Here is a 15,851-nt window from a genome sequence, read left to right as displayed (position 1 = left end):
CGGTGGGGAGGTCCACGGCCGGAGGCGTGGTTGTTTGTAGGGGATTTAAGTTCGTGACGCCACCCACGGCTTGTGGTGAATGGATGGACACCACCGCTGCCGTTGGCTAGGCTCCCGGGGACTGTGTTGTGCAGCTTGGTGTTGACCCCCTTCGTGGGTAGGGGGATGATGGTCCCGGGGGCCCGAGGGAGGTGCTGAGGCGAGGGGATGGATGCGTGCTGGGGGTGTCGGTGCGGTTTGCGGCCCGAAGGCACTGTTGTACACACTATGACAAACGCTGGAGTCTCTGGAAAACCAAACAAGATGGTGAACGGTGCCCGCAGCTGGCTGCAGTTTTCCCCTTAACGGGTTGGTGGTTTCCGCCTTTCTCCTGCACCTCACTTATGTAGAAATCACGACTCCTATGCCTGAGCAACGGTAGTCCGCTCCCCGGTTTGATATGTGTCGGGAGAGCCCTCGTTGCCCGCAGACGCTGGCCTCTCGGGTCTCTATGCCTGGGTGGTGGCTTTACCCCTATGGTTGGGCTGTTGTGTTCAGTCGGGTCTTATGTGGGAAAGGTCCTAAAGTCCAGTCCCCCAATCAGTTGGTTTAAATCGGCCCTGTTGTTTCTGGGCTTCGTACTGGGTCTGAGTACCGCTTCCTGGTGCTCCGGTTTCCAATCGGTTCCCCGGTTCGGTACCGGCGGGCCACTGCCCGTTCTCGGTCCCTACGGTTCCACCGCCTGTAATCCCAGCTCCTGCAGGCAGCCACCACCGTCTGCCTCCTTGCCAGAGGTGACTGGGCTCCAACCCAGACACCTGTGTAGCCTATGGCTCACCTAGACGCAGGTCTGCCCTTGAACTTCACTCCACTCCACTTCACTGTCAAGACTCTAACTACTGTTTTTCCCGCCTCGGGGCCTGTGAACTCCTCGGTGGGTGGAGCCAACTGTCTGGCTCCGCCCCCTGGTGTGAACATCAAACCCGGAGGGTGGTGACAAGGGTTTTGGTAGTTTGGCTGCTGTCACCTTACTAAGGGGGGGAAGAGGGGCGTGTGTGCATGGGACTACCTGGGACGACCTGGCTAGTCCAGGGCGTCACACTATATATTCCCACCAACTTATACTCTGCTATCTATTCCCACCCACTTATATGCTGCTATCTATACCCACCCACTTATACTCCGCAATCTCTACCCATCCACTTATATGCTGCTATCTGTTCCCCCCCACTTATACTCCACTATCTATTCCCACCCATTTATACTCCGCTATCTATTCCCACCCACTTATACTCCGCTATCTATTCCCACCCACTTATACTCTGCTACGGTATCTATTCCCACCCACTTATACTCCGCTATCTATTCCCACCCACTTATACTCTGCTACGGTATCTATTCCCACCCACTTATACTCTGCTACGGTATCTATTCCCACCCACTTATACTCCGCTATCTATTCCCACCCACTTATACTCTGCTACGGTATCTATTCCCACCCACTTATACTCCACTATCTATTCCCACCCACATATTTGCTGCTATCTATACCCATCCACTTATACTCCGCTATCTATTCCTTCCTTTCTTGATTGACAGCTCTGGCTTGACAAAAATCTAAGGAAGGTGGACATAGATGTAAAAATTGGAAGGAGCACTGAATTGCTCTGCTCTGCCAAAGGTGAATCAGGGCCACCTTAGCATATTTGACCCTTAAAATGATCAGTATGACAACTTTCCAACAATTTGCCTTTGACTTTAATGGTGTTGTCAATTACTTGACAACCACTTATGAATGTCCCCAAAATGTTTTCTCTGCTGCAGATCTAGCAGTTATACAGAGTGCATGAATATGCTGGACTACCTGCCGCACGCCAAGTAGTCCTGTAATGATAATGTACTGCTGATTAATCAGTTTTATCAAACCGACACAAAGTAGCTCATTAAAGGTGGCTTTACATGCTACGAGATCGCTAAAGCGATCTCGTTGGGGTCACAGAATTTGTGACACACATCTGGCCGCTTTAGCGATGTCGTTGTGTGTGACACCTATGAGCGATTTTGAATCGTCGCAAAAACGTACAAAATCGCTCATCGGTGACATCACCTCCTATTGCCAATTATATTTGCTGCTGCAGTAACGATGTTGTTTGTTGTTCCTGCAGCAGCACACATCGCTATGGGTGACGCCGCTGGAACGACAAACATCTCCTTACCTGCGTCCACCGGAAAAGGAGGAAGGAAGGAGGTGGGCGGCATGTTCCGGCCGCTCATCTCCTCCCTTCCTTTTGTATTGTGCGGTGGTTCAGTGACGCTGCTGTGACGTTGCTGTGACGCTGAACGAACCGCCCCCTTAGAAAGGAGGTGGTTCGCCGGTCACAGCGACGTCGCAGAGCAGGTATATGCGTGTGATGCTGCCGTAGTGATAATGTTCGCTACGGCAGCGATCACCACATATCGTGCCACTGACGGGGGCGGGTGCTATCGCACGCGACATCGCTAGCCGATGCTAGCGATGTCGCAGCGTGTAAAGCGGCCTTAAGTGACACATCGCTGCAATCAAGATCTCTGCCCATGCTGCTCTCAGATTAGGTGGCAAAAACCTGCTGACAGGTTAACAGCACTTACATTCAGCATATCCCATATATCTACAGCATTTCAGCACATGACGGTTCCTTTAAGAACTCCAAAAGCTGTCCTGTATGTATTTGCACCTGCAATAATAGAAGCTGCCTGTAGGTGGCAGTGAGAGCCGTTACTGACTGCAGACAAGGTCAGACAAATACAAGAGGAGGAAGGAACGTTCTGTTTTCCCACAATGCTTCTTGCAGAGAGCAGGCAGCAGACATGTCTAGGAGGAAGGTGCTGGAGCTGTTCTATGATGTGGTCTCCCCATACTCCTGGCTGGGGTTTGAGGTGAGAGAATTTATGCGTCCATTATACCTGTGCATGCTCCACCATTCTTATTACTGCAGACGCGCCTAGAGGATAGGTGTGATATGCAGGTCTCATGAAACATGCTACTAGTTTTGTGTGAATGGAATGTCTATATGGCATGCTGTATATATGGCATGCTGTATACATGCTGTATATATGGAATGCTGTATATATGGAATGATGTATATAAAGGATCCAAAGGAGTTGTCCCCTCTTAGAAAAAAGTATCAGATCCATACTGTGCAATCAAGAGTGTGGCAAACTTCTGCAGCCATCATTAGAGTTCCACATGTGTAGTGCTGGGTCTGTCACTCTGTACCTGTCCTCCATGTGTAGTGCTGGGTCTGTCACTCTCCATACCTGTCCTCCGTGTGTAGTGCTGGGTCTGTCACTCTCCGTACCTGTCCTCCGTGTGTAGTGTGGGGTCTGTCACTCTCCGTACCTGTCCTCCATGTGTAGTGCTGGGTCTGTCACTCTCCGTACCTGTCCTCCGTGTGTAGTGCGGGGTCTGTCACTCTCCGTACCTGTCCTCCGTGTGTAGTGTGGGGTCTGTCACTCTCCGTACCTGTCCTCCTCCGTGTGTAGTGCGGGGTCTGTCACTCTCCGTACCTGTCCTCCTCCGTGTGTAGTGCGGGGTCTGTCACTCTCCGTACCTGTCCTCCATGTGTAGTGCTGGGTCTGTCACTCTCCGTACCTGTCCTCCGTGTGTAGTGCGGGGTCTGTCACTCTCCGTACCTGTCCTCCGTGTGTAGTGTGGGGTCTGTCACTCTCCGTACCTGTCCTCCTCCGTGTGTAGTGTGGGGTCTGTCACTCTCCGTACCTGTCCTCCTCCGTGTGTAGTGTGGGGTCTGTCACTCTCCGTACCTGTCCTCCTCCGTGTGTAGTGTGGGGTCTGTCACTCTCCGTACCTGTCCTCCTCCGTGTGTAGTGTGGGGTCTGTCACTCTCCGTACCTGTCCTCCTCCGTGTGTAGTGTGGGGTCTGTCACTCTCCGTACCTGTCCTCCTCCGTGTGTAGTGTGGGGTCTGTCACTCTCCGTACCTGTCCTCCTCCGTGTGTAGTGTGGGGTCTGTCACTCTCCGTACCTGTCCTCCTCCGTGTGTAGTGTGGGGTCTGTCACTCTCCGTACCTGTCCTCCTCCGTGTGTAGTGTGGGGTCTGTCACTCTCCGTACCTGTCCTCCTCCGTGTGTAGTGTGGGGTCTGTCACTCTCCGTACCTGTCCTCCTCCGTGTGTAGTGTGGGGTCTGTCACTCTCCGTACCTGTCCTCCTCCGTGTGTAGTGTGGGGTCTGTCACTCTCCGTACCTGTCCTCCTCCGTGTGTAGTGTGGGGTCTGTCACTCTCCGTACCTGTCCTCCTCCGTGTGTAGTGTGGGGTCTGTCACTCTCCGTACCTGTCCTCCTCCGTGTGTAGTGTGGGGTCTGTCACTCTCCGTACCTGTCCTCCTCCGTGTGTAGTGTGGGGTCTGTCACTCTCCGTACCTGTCCTCCTCCGTGTGTAGTGTGGGGTCTGTCACTCTCCGTACCTGTCCTCCTCCGTGTGTAGTGTGGGGTCTGTCACTCTCCGTACCTGTCCTCCTCCGTGTGTAGTGCGGGGTCTGTCACTCTCCGTACCTGTCCTCCTCCGTGTGTAGTGCGGGGTCTGTCACTCTCCGTACCTGTCCTCCTCCGTGTGTAGTGCGGGGTCTGTCACTCTCCGTACCTGTCCTCCTCCGTGTGTAGTGCGGGGTCTGTCACTCTCCGTACCTGTCCTCCTCCGTGTGTAGTGCGGGGTCTGTCACTCTCCGTACCTGTCCTCCTCCGTGTGTAGTGCGGGGTCTGTCACTCTCCGTACCTGTCCTCCTCCGTGTGTAGTGCGGGGTCTGTCACTCTCCGTACCTGTCCTCCTCCGTGTGTAGTGCGGGGTCTGTCACTCTCCGTACCTGTCCTCCTCCGTGTGTAGTGCGGGGTCTGTCACTCTCCGTACCTGTCCTCCTCCGTGTGTAGTGCGGGGTCTGTCACTCTCCGTACCTGTCCTCCTCCGTGTGTAGTGCGGGGTCTGTCACTCTCCGTACCTGTCCTCCTCCGTGTGTAGTGCGGGGTCTGTCACTCTCCGTACCTGTCCTCCTCCGTGTGTAGTGCGGGGTCTGTCACTCTCCGTACCTGTCCTCCTCCGTGTGTAGTGCGGGGTCTGTCACTCTCCGTACCTGTCCTCCTCCGTGTGTAGTGCGGGGTCTGTCACTCTCCGTACCTGTCCTCCTCCGTGTGTAGTGCGGGGTCTGTCACTCTCCGTACCTGTCCTCCTCCGTGTGTAGTGCGGGGTCTGTCACTCTCCGTACCTGTCCTCCTCCGTGTGTAGTGCGGGGTCTGTCACTCTCCGTACCTGTCCTCCTCCGTGTGTAGTGCGGGGTCTGTCACTCTCCGTACCTGTCCTCCTCCGTGTGTAGTGCGGGGTCTGTCACTCTCCGTACCTGTCCTCCTCCGTGTGTAGTGCGGGGTCTGTCACTCTCCGTACCTGTCCTCCTCCGTGTGTAGTGCGGGGTCTGTCACTCTCCGTACCTGTCCTCCTCCGTGTGTAGTGCGGGGTCTGTCACTCTCCGTACCTGTCCTCCTCCGTGTGTAGTGCGGGGTCTGTCACTCTCCGTACCTGTCCTCCTCCGTGTGTAGTGCGGGGTCTGTCACTCTCCGTACCTGTCCTCCTCCGTGTGTAGTGCGGGGTCTGTCACTCTCCGTACCTGTCCTCCTCCGTGTGTAGTGCGGGGTCTGTCACTCTCTACCCGCCCTCCTGAAACTAGGTAGCCCTATAAGAATAGTAAGAATAGGAACGTCCCATATGTATTTGAAGAACGTGTATTTGAATACTGTGTGTGTGTGTGTGTGTGTGTGTGTGTGTGTGTATACGTATACGTATATATATATATATATATATATTTCTTTGTCGCTCCATTGGGAGACCCAGACAATTGGGTGTATAGCTTCTGCCTCCGGAGGCCACACAAAGTATTACACTTAAAAGTGTAACCCCTCCCCTCTGCCTATACACCCCCCTGTGCATCACGGGCTCCTCAGTTTTTATGCTTTGTGTTGAAGGAGGCACACATGCACGCAAGCTCCACAATTTAGTCAGCAGCAGCTGCTGACTATATCGGATGGAAGAAAAGAGGGCCCATAACAGGGCCCCCGGCATGCTCCCTTCTCACCCCACTCTGGTCGGCGGTGCTGTTAAGGTTGAGGTACCCATTGCGGGTACAAAGGCTGGAGCCACATGCTGTTTTCCTTCCCCATCCCTTAGGGGCTCTGGGTGAAGTGGGATCCTAATCGGTCACCAGGCACTGGGACCGTGCTCCCTCCGCAGCCCCTGGGGGAATCTGCTGGACAGGAGACCGGGTATCGTCAGGGACAGGCCCTGCTCCTCTGAGGTACTCTGTGTCCCCTTGGGGACGGCGCATAGAGCGCCTGTCTAATGGACGCTGCAGCAGCTGCTGGTTGTGTTTGTGCGCCGGGACTACCGCGCTGACCGCGCTTGTTTGCCGGCCGCGCTTATAACTTTAGTCCCCGGCTTTTGCGGCCTAGTACCGCATATTCCCGCCCCCGGGCCTGCCAGTCAGGGGTAAGGGCGGGACGCTGCACTGGACGTCAGCGCTGAGGGCTGGAGCATACTTAGTATCCTCCTCCCCCCTCACTGAGCACCGTGGGGCACCAGATTCCCGCACTTTCTAAGGCACGCCCACGGCTCCCTCCTCCTCTCAGAACGCTGGCAGCCATTCCTATCAGCACTTCTGACGCTGGAGAACTTCAGAGACGAGCTCCACAGCTCTGGGAGCCACAGGCAGGGAATCTGGTGGTCACACAAACGCTGAGGGCGGTTGGTAAGCAGCACCTGTTACTAGGTGCTTGCCCCACTTGGTGCCGAAGTGTATATTTATATGCTTATATTGTATACATTTACTCTGTACGGCCGCACTAGTGCTTTGGCTATATACCCTCTCTGATTGCTCTAAGAGGAGACAACAGCATGTCGTCCGCAAAAAGCAAGGGTGCCAAGGCACAGGCTTACTTTGCAACCTGTACCTCATATGCGGCTATGCTACCTGCAGGTTCCACCTACCCTCATTGTGTGCAATGCTCGGCCCCTGTGACACTCACTCAGCCGGAGCCTCTGCCACTGGTGGGACCCTCGGCCCAGGTGGAACCACCTGCTGCCACTGTCCAGGTGACAGGGACAGAGTTTGCAGTATTCGCTGACAAACTTTCTGAGTCTATGAATAAATGGTCTGCTCAGATACTAGAAGCTTTGCAGTCCAGACCTGTAACACAGGCCCCGGGCACTGTTGAACCTTTTCCCTCAGACCGCCCTCGGTCGGCGCAGCAAAGTGCTCCTGGGGCGACTCATAGGTCCCACGGTGAGGACTCTGACACGGACCGCAGTCCCAGACCGGCTAAGCGGGCTCGCCGGGAGCTTCCCTCGACTTCATCACAGTGTTCAGGGTCTCAGCATGAGGACTCTCTGGAGGAAGAAGCGGAGGTGGCAGATCAGGGCTCTGATTCTGACGCCGCTCTCAACCTTGATACACCTGAAGGGGACGCCATAGTAAACGACCTTATAGCGTCCATCAATCAGGTGTTGGATCTTTCTCCTCCAACTCCTCAGATTGAGGAGTCAGCTTCTCAGCAGGAGAAATTTCATTTTAGGTTTCCCAAACGTACACGGACTGCGTTTCTTGATCACTCCGACTTCAGGGATACAGTCCAGAAACACCGAGCTTTTCCAGATAAGCGCTTTACTAAGCGCCTTAATGACACACGTTATCCCTTCCTCCCTGACGTAGTCAAGGGTTGGGCTCAGTGTCCCAAGGTGGATCCTCCAATCTCTAGACTGGCGGCTAGATCCATAGTTGCAGTGGCAGACGGTGCATCACTCAAGGATGCCACTGAAAGGCAGATAGAGCTCCTGATGAAATCCATCTATGAAGCTATCGGCGCGTCCTTTGCTCCGGCATTCGCAGCCGTATGGGCACTCCAAGCTATCTCAGCTTGTCAGTCTGAGATTAATGCAGTCACACGTGCCTCTACTCCGCAGGTTGTGTCCTTAACCTCTCAGGCGTCGGCGTTTGCGTCCTACGCCATGAATGCTGTCCTGGACTCTGCGAGCCGTACGGCGGTAGCATCCGCCAATTCGGTGGCAGTCCGCAGGGCCATGTGGCTACATGAATGGAAGGCAGACTCTGCTTCCAAAAAGTTCTTAACCGGTTTGCCATTTTCTGGCGACCGCCTGTTTGGCGAGCAATTGGATGAAATCATTAAACAATCCAAGGGAAAGGACTCGTCCTTACCCCAGTCCAAACCAAACAGACCTCAACAACGGAAGGTACAATCGAGGTTTCGGTCCTTTCGGCCCTCAGCCAGGTCTCAATTCTCCTCGTCCAACAAGCCACAGAAGGGTCAGAGGAACTCTGACTCATGGCGGTCTAAGTCACGTCCTAAAAAGACCGCCGGAGGAACCGCTCCCAAAGCGGCCTCATGACTTTCGGCCTCCCCAAACCGCATCCTCGGTCGGTGGCAGGCTCTCCCGCTTTTGCGACGCCTGGTTGCCACATGTCCAAGACCGATGGGTGAGAGACATTCTGTCTCACGGTTACAGGATAGAGTTCCGCTCTCATCCTCCGACTCGTTTCTTCAGAACATCTCCGCCCCCCGAGCGAGCCGACGCTCTTCTTCAGGCAGTGAGCACTCTGAAGGCAGAAGGAGTGGTGATCCCGGTTCCCCTTCAGCAATGGGGTCACGGTTTTTACTCCAACTTGTTTGTGGTGCCAAAAAAGGACGGATCTTTCCGTCCCGTTCTCGACCTCAAACTGCTCAACAAACACGTGAAAACCAGGCGGTTCCGAATGGAATCTCTCCGCTCCGTCATCGCCTCGATGTCCCAAGGAGACTTCCTAGCATCAATCGACATCAGGGATGCTTATCTCCACGTACCGATTGCACCAGAGCATCAGCGCTTCCTGCGTTTCGCCATCGGGGACGAACACCTTCAGTTCGTGGCGCTGCCTTTCGGCCTGGCGACAGCCCCACGGGTCTTCACCAAGGTCATGGCAACAGTGGTAGCAGTCCTACACTCTCAGGGACACTCGGTGATCCCTTACTTAGACTATCTCCTTGTCAAGGCCCCCTCTCGGGTGGCATGCCAACACAGCCTGAACATTGCTCTGGAGACTCTCCAGAGATTCGGGTGGATCATCAATTTCCCAAAGTCAAAATTGACACCGACCCAATCGCTGACATATCTCGGGATGGAGTTTCATACTCTCTCAGCGATAGTGAAACTTCCGCTGGACAAACAGCGTTCACTACGGACAGGGGTGCAATCTCTCCTTCGAGCCCAGTCGCACCCCTTGAGGCGCCTCATGCACTTCCTAGGGAAGATGGTGGCAGCAATTGAGGCAGTTCCATTTGCGCAGTTTCATCTGCGTCCTCTTCAATGGGACATTCTCCGCAAATGGGACAGGAAGTCGACGTCCCTCGACAGGAACGTCTCCCTTTCTCGGGCAGCCAAGGCCTCCCTTCAGTGGTGGCTTCTTCCCACTTCTTTGTCGAAGGGGAAATCATTCCTACCCCCATCCTGGGCTGTGGTCACGACGGACGCGAGTCTGTCAGGGTGGGGAGCGGTCTTCCTCCACCACAGGGCTCAGGGTACCTGGACTCAGCCAGAGTCCTCCCTTCAGATCAATGTTCTGGAGATAAGGGCAGTGTATCTAGCCCTAAAGGCGTTCCAGCCGTGGCTGGAAGGCAGGCAGATCCGAATTCAGTCGGACAACGCCACGGCGGTGGCATACATCAACCACCAAGGCGGCACACGCAGTCGGCAAGCCTTCCAGGAAGTTCGGCGGATTCTGCTGTGGGTGGAAGCCACAGCCTCCACCATCTCCGCAGTTCACATCCCGGGCGTAGAAAACTGGGAAGCAGACTTTCTCAATCGCCAGGGCATGGACGCAGGGGAATGGTCTCTTCACCCGGACGTGTTTCAAGAGATCTGTTGCCGCTAGGGGAAGCCGGACGTCGACCTAATGGCGTCCCGGCACAACAACAAGGTCCCGGCATTCATGGCACGGTCTCAAGATCACAGAGCGCTGGCAGCAGACGCATTAGTTCAGGATTGGTCGCAGTTTCGGCTGCCGTATGTATTTCCTCCTCTGGCACTACTGCCCAGAGTATTACGCAAGATCAGGTCCGACTGCCGCCGCGCCATCCTCATCGCCCCAGACTGGCCGAGGAGGTCGTGGTACCCGGATCTGTGGCATCTCACGGTGGGTCAACCGTGGGCACTACCAGACCGTCCAGACTTACTGTCTCAAGGGCCATTTTTCCATCTGAATTCTGCGGCCCTCAACCTGACTGTGTGGCCATTGAGTCCTGGATCCTAGCGTCTTCAGGGTTATCTCAAGAGGTCATTGCCACTATGAGACAGGCCAGGAAACCAACATCCGCCAAGATCTACCACAGGACGTGGAGGATCTTCTTATCCTGGTGCTCTGATCAGGGTTTTACTCCCTGGCCATTTGCCTTGCCCACTTTTCTGTCCTTCCTTCAATCCGGAATGGAAAAGGGTTTGTCTCTCGGCTCTATTAAGGTACAAGTCTCGGCGCTCTCTGTGTTTTTTCAAAAGCGTCTAGCCAGGCTTCCGCAGGTCCGCACGTTCCTGCAGGGAGTTTGCCACATAGTCCCTCCTTACAAGCGTCCGCTAGAACCCTGGGATCTGAACAGGGTGCTAACGGCTCTTCAGAAACCACCTTTCGAGCCAATGAGAGATATTTCTCTTTCACGCCTTTCGCAGAAGGTGGTCTTCCTAGTGGCAGTCACATCACTTCGGAGAGTGTCTGAGCTAGCTGCATTGTCATGCAAAGCCCCCTTCCTGGTGTTTCACCAGGACAAGGTGGTTCTGCGTCCGGTTCCGGAATTTCTCCCTAAGGTGGTATCCCCTTTCTTTATCGTTCCTATGGGAGACCCAGAGCATGGGTGTATAGCTACTGCCTCCGGAGGACACACAAAGTTACTACACTCAAAACGTGTAGCTCCTCCCTCCTAGCATATACACCCCCTGCTAGCCAGTCCTAGCCAGTTTAATGCTTTGTGTTTCAGGAGGTCACACACACATGCATTCTCTGATTTTGATTTTTGATTTTTCCTTTTGGACAAAGATTTGGAAGAAAAGCGGGTCCAGTCTGGACTCCCGGCATGTCCCTTCTCACCCCACTGGGCGGTGCTGTTAAGGTTGATTTCAGGGCTGTATCCCTTTCATGCCGCGCTCCTTCACCATCCCATGCTGGGGCTCTGGCTTGAAGTGGGAGCCAACACGGTTCTCACTGCTTTGCAGGAGACCGGTCTCCATCCGCAGCCCTTTTGCAGGACCCTGCTGGACGGAGCTATCATCCCCCAGGAACCTGGCAACCTGCGTCTCAAGCTAAGTATATGAGACGTTATTACCACAGAAAGTGGTCTTTCCAGGGGTCCTTTATGTTTATTTATTGGGGGAGTGTGTTTTATGTTTGGTGTTAACATTTCCGGCCGGTTCTCCAGTTTTCACTGGAGAACCGCGCCGATGGTGCCTGCACGCCGGCCGCATGTTTTACTCTAGGCCCCGGCTTCGCCTGAGGCCTAGTTTCGGTTTCCACTGTCTCTGCATGTCAGTCTTGCAGAGAGGCAGTGTAGCTCCGCCCAGCGGCTGCGCAGCACAAGGGAAGGGACACTCCTTGAGGAAGGATTCCCTCCCCTGGCTACCTCACTGAGGGAATCCTTTTGCCGCTCTAAGAGTAGGCCCCGCCCCCTCTCCTCGCTCCGGTCGCCATTTTCTCGGCGTTCTCTGTGCCTGCATAGGCACAGAGATTCCACAGTGTGACAAGTGGAGACCTGGGCTGAGGGACCAGGGGGCACAGACATGTCTGTTTAAACGATTGGCAGCCACAACCTCCGGTTGTGCAGCTGCTTGTTTTATCGGTTTATATATGCTGGGGGCCAGTCTTGACAGAGCCCCCACCTCTGCAGCATGTCTCACAGAGCAGGGCTGCAGGTTGTTTTTATTATGCACTGCAGGTAGTCTCGTACGGCTGTTCCGAGCTCATAACCATGGTGGCCCCTCAGCTTGGAGGCAGAGCCGAATGATTGCTAATTAGTGGCCCCTCCATCTGCTCCGGTTTCGGTGGCTGACCCCTGAGGGAATCCTATTTCCAGGGGTCGGCTGTCCTGGCATCTGCTGAGCATGCAGCTCCCCTCTCAGGGCGTTTTCTGCTTCAGCTCGCTCAATAAAGCTCACAAAGGACTCTCCTTCTGGGCTCAGACCCCGTCCTCCTGACAGGGAGACGCAGGGTCCCCTGTCCTTCCCCGTCCCGCAGCTCCGATTACGAGCTGACTCACTGGACGAGGAGGATGTCTCTACCAGGGGCTCGGACGCTACTTTATGTACATTGATCCGTCCGTACGTGACGCAGAGCCGAATGATTGGATTGCGTCCATTATACTTGTACTGGACCTCCATCCGCCCGTGTCAGGGGAGTATTCCCCGCTGGCAGAAAGGCATCAGTATACCTTTAACAGGACGAGGAGTGTGTTCTTTAACCACTCCAGTTTTCAGCCTGCTGCGTCCAAGCTCACAGCCTGTCCTGCAGACCCCAAAGCGGGGTTCTGCGGCCTGTTTCCCCCTCCCATCAGAGGTGGTCAAGGAGTGTACTCATTCGCCAAACGTGGCCCCTCCAGTGTCCAGACTTTCAGCCCGGATAGTTGTATCAGTGGCTGACGGCACCTCTATAGGGCTTCCACGGTACATTAATTTTGTACTGGACCCCAATCCGCCGGAGTTACCTTACCTAGGAGAACACAAAAGTGTGTTCCTTAACCACTCCAGTTTTCAGGCCCCTGTGACCAAGCCCAGGGTCCGCTCTGACAGTCGCTTCCCATGAAGCGTGATTCTGAGGACTGTGTTTCCCCTGTCCACCAATGGTGGTCAAGAAGTGGGCTCAGTCACCTCAGGTGGCTCAGCCCGGACCGTTATGTCAGTGGCTGATAGCTCCTCACTTAAGGTTTTGCGGTCCGCCCGGTTGTCCTTGGGCCAAGTCGGTATTGGGGCGGCAGCAGCTTCGTTCTCCTCAGCTTTACGGCAGTGCGGTTCTTTTGTACCTTCTCTGCTTGTCTGGAGGAGATGCATTCCCTCACAGGGACTCTATGCCCAAAACGGTTGCCTGAACTTCCAGACTTCAGTCTTTTCATCCTATGCCAGGTCTGCCATGCTGGACACCGCACGGCGGTGGTCTTGGCTACTTTCCTCGCTATCCGCAGGCTCCTGTGGCTTCGGTAATGGAAAGCAGATGCCTCTATAAGGGTTTCTTGCTGGGCTCCCCTTTGGTGGGACCAGTCTCTTCGGAACCAACTGGATGAAATTCAGGAAGCTCTTGGCGGGGAGAGTTCTTCCTTGCCACAAACCTAAACCAGGGAACCTGTCCAGGACAGGAATCAGTTGAGGTTTTGGTGGTTTCCGTTCCTCCATCTGATCGTCCTCTAGCTCGGCCTTGGTTCATAGAACCAAATAGCTTGAAGCTGCGTCTTCAAAAGACCGCAGGAGATGCTACCACGGAGTCAGCTTCCTCCGAGCTATCTAGCCACGCCAACCACCTCCTTGGTCGGTGGCAGGCTCTCTCCACTTGGCGACGTATGGTTCTACCACGTCTCCGTTCAGTGGGGGCGGGATCATATCTCCCATGGCTACAGGATGGATTTCTGTCCACCCGCCAAACAGATTTTTTTCTGTCACCTCCCGGCTCCAAGGCCGCCGCCTTCTCACAGGCCGTGGCATTTCTTGCAGGCCAATGGAGTAATTGTACCGGTTCTCGACTGGGAACGGTTCTGAGATTTTTGTTCAAATCTATTTCTAGTCCCCGAAGAGGGCGGTGCCTTCCGACCTAGATTTTTAGCTTTTTCAGCATGGTCAGGTGTGGCGTTTTCACATGGAGCCTCGGTCTTGTTCCGTGTGTTTTTTTTCACCGGATCAATCAAGAACCCAAGGAGATTCCCTAGCAGCCATCGGCATCAGAGATGCTTTTCGGCAGGGGTCAATCGCAGTTTCACACCAGCGTTGACTACGTTTTGCCATCGGAGTGGTCCAATTCGTGGCTCTTCCCTTGGGGTTAGCCACGGCCCCTCGAGTATTCTCATTCGGGCTGCTGTGATTAAGGTCCTGCACCCCTAGGGATTGGCAGTGATCGTTTGCCCTGGACGGCCTTCTTCTCGGGGCTTCATCCAGTGCAGACTCTTAGCAGAGTACTTCGCTTACTCTCGCCACTCTAACCTATTCGGGTGGCTTGTCATTCTGTTCAAGTCCACTCTGACTTCGAACCAGAGGTTCTCAGGGACGCAATTCGAGACTCTGTCGGCTCTTGTGAAGCTGCTCTTAGTCGATCAGTAGTCCCTCCGCTGGCGGTCGACGTCGTTCTATCAGACACCAAATACAGGTGCTGGTCAGACGGTGGCGTCAATGGAAGCGATTCCTTGCCCAGTTTCTCCTGCGTCCTCTGAGACTGGATGTTTTCCGCTGTACACGCGAACTCCCTCCTTCCACGGGGTGGTGGCTTTGCCACTGACCAGGGGCTCGTTTTCAGTGGTGGTTTCGGCCGCTCTGTCTCAGGGACGCTCCTTCCTGGCCCCGTCCCGGGTGATCCTCACCAGGGTGCTGGTCTTTCCGCCTTGGGAGCAGTATATCTCCACCGTGGAGCGCAGGGCGCTTGGACTCTGTCCGCATCAGCCCTCTGGATCAATAGGCTGGAAATCGGAGCTCTTTTTCTAGCTCTCTAAGCCTTCACCATCTGTTGGCGGCTAGGCACATTCGAGTCCAGTCGGAAAACGTGACAGCGTTTTCCTACATCGACTTCCAGGGCGGGACACTCAGCCGCCTGGCAATCTTGGCGCCTCAACATTCTTCAGTGGACAAGGGACTCCTAGTCCACCGTATCCGCAGCCCACATCCTAGATGTCAAAACTGCGAGGCAGACTATTTCAGCTGTCCAACCGTGGTCCACAATCCTCAGGTTTTGCGGTAGACACACTGGCTCATGTTTGATCCCAGCTTCGTCTCTACCTCTTGCCCAGAGTCCTGCACAAGATCAGTAAAGGGGGCCGTCGGGTCATTCTCTTACTCCAGACTGACCCAGGCAGGCTTGGTACCCTGACCTGCTCCTTTTGTCCGTTAGGTTGCCATGGCATCTTCCGGACCGTCCAGACCTTTTCTCAAAAGGTCCGTTTTTTCCGTCAGAATTCTGGATTCTCAGATTGACGGCGTAGCTATTGAGTCCTGGATCTTGGCGACTTCTGGTATCCTTCCTGAAGTCATCTCCGCTATGACTCGAGCTCCAAAGTGTCCTTGGACCTTTTTAGCCTTGCCGACCCTCCTGTCCCTTCCACAGTCCGGTCTACAGCTAGGACTATCCCTCATTAAGGGACAGGTCTCGGCTCTGTCAGTATGTGCCAGCGGCGTATCGTCCGGCTGGCTCCGGTGCGCTCCTTTAAGGGCGCATCTCACATCATTCCGCCTTTCCGGCGGCCTATGGAGCCCTAGGACCTTAATCCGGTCCTCCCGGTTCCCGGAAACCCCCCTTTGCGCCTCTTAGGGAGGTTTCTTTGTTTCATATTTCACAGAAAGTAGTCTTTCTAGTGGCTATAATTTCCCGCCAGGGAGTTCTGGCGGCACTTTCTCTGAGTCACCCCCTTTTTTTGGTCTTTTGCATCAAGACAAGGTGGTCTCCGTCCGACTCCGGACTTTTTTCCCTAAGGTGGTTACAGCTTCCACCTTATCCGGGGCAATTTTCCTGCCTTCCTTTTGTCCGGCTCCTGTTCATCGCTTTGAGGAAGCGTTGCATATCCTGGATCTGGTGCGGGCGCCCCGGATCTATGTGTCTCGCACCGCCGTTATTAGGCGGTG

At 54.7% G+C, this 15,851-nt stretch overlaps 1 protein-coding gene across 1 annotated transcript in view; it reads left to right on the top strand.

The window, feature by feature from the left end:
- Nucleotides 1–2,785: 2,785 nt before the first annotated feature.
- LOC142313334 (glutathione S-transferase kappa 1-like) overlaps nt 2,786–15,851 on the top strand; it is a 48,979-nt gene continuing 35,913 nt past the window's right edge. The window contains exon 1 of the mRNA XM_075352334.1: nt 2,786–2,895. Coding sequence (XP_075208449.1) covers nt 2,827–2,895 — 69 coding nt within the window. The 5' untranslated portion in view covers nt 2,786–2,826. The remainder of the gene's footprint in view (nt 2,896–15,851) is intronic.

Source organism: Anomaloglossus baeobatrachus, chromosome 5 (assembly GCF_048569485.1).
Source record: "Anomaloglossus baeobatrachus isolate aAnoBae1 chromosome 5, aAnoBae1.hap1, whole genome shotgun sequence".
Classification (NCBI taxonomy): Eukaryota; Metazoa; Chordata; class Amphibia; order Anura; family Aromobatidae; genus Anomaloglossus; species Anomaloglossus baeobatrachus.
Note: the sequence above shows the minus strand (reverse complement) of the source record. Positions and strands in the feature narration are given on the sequence as shown.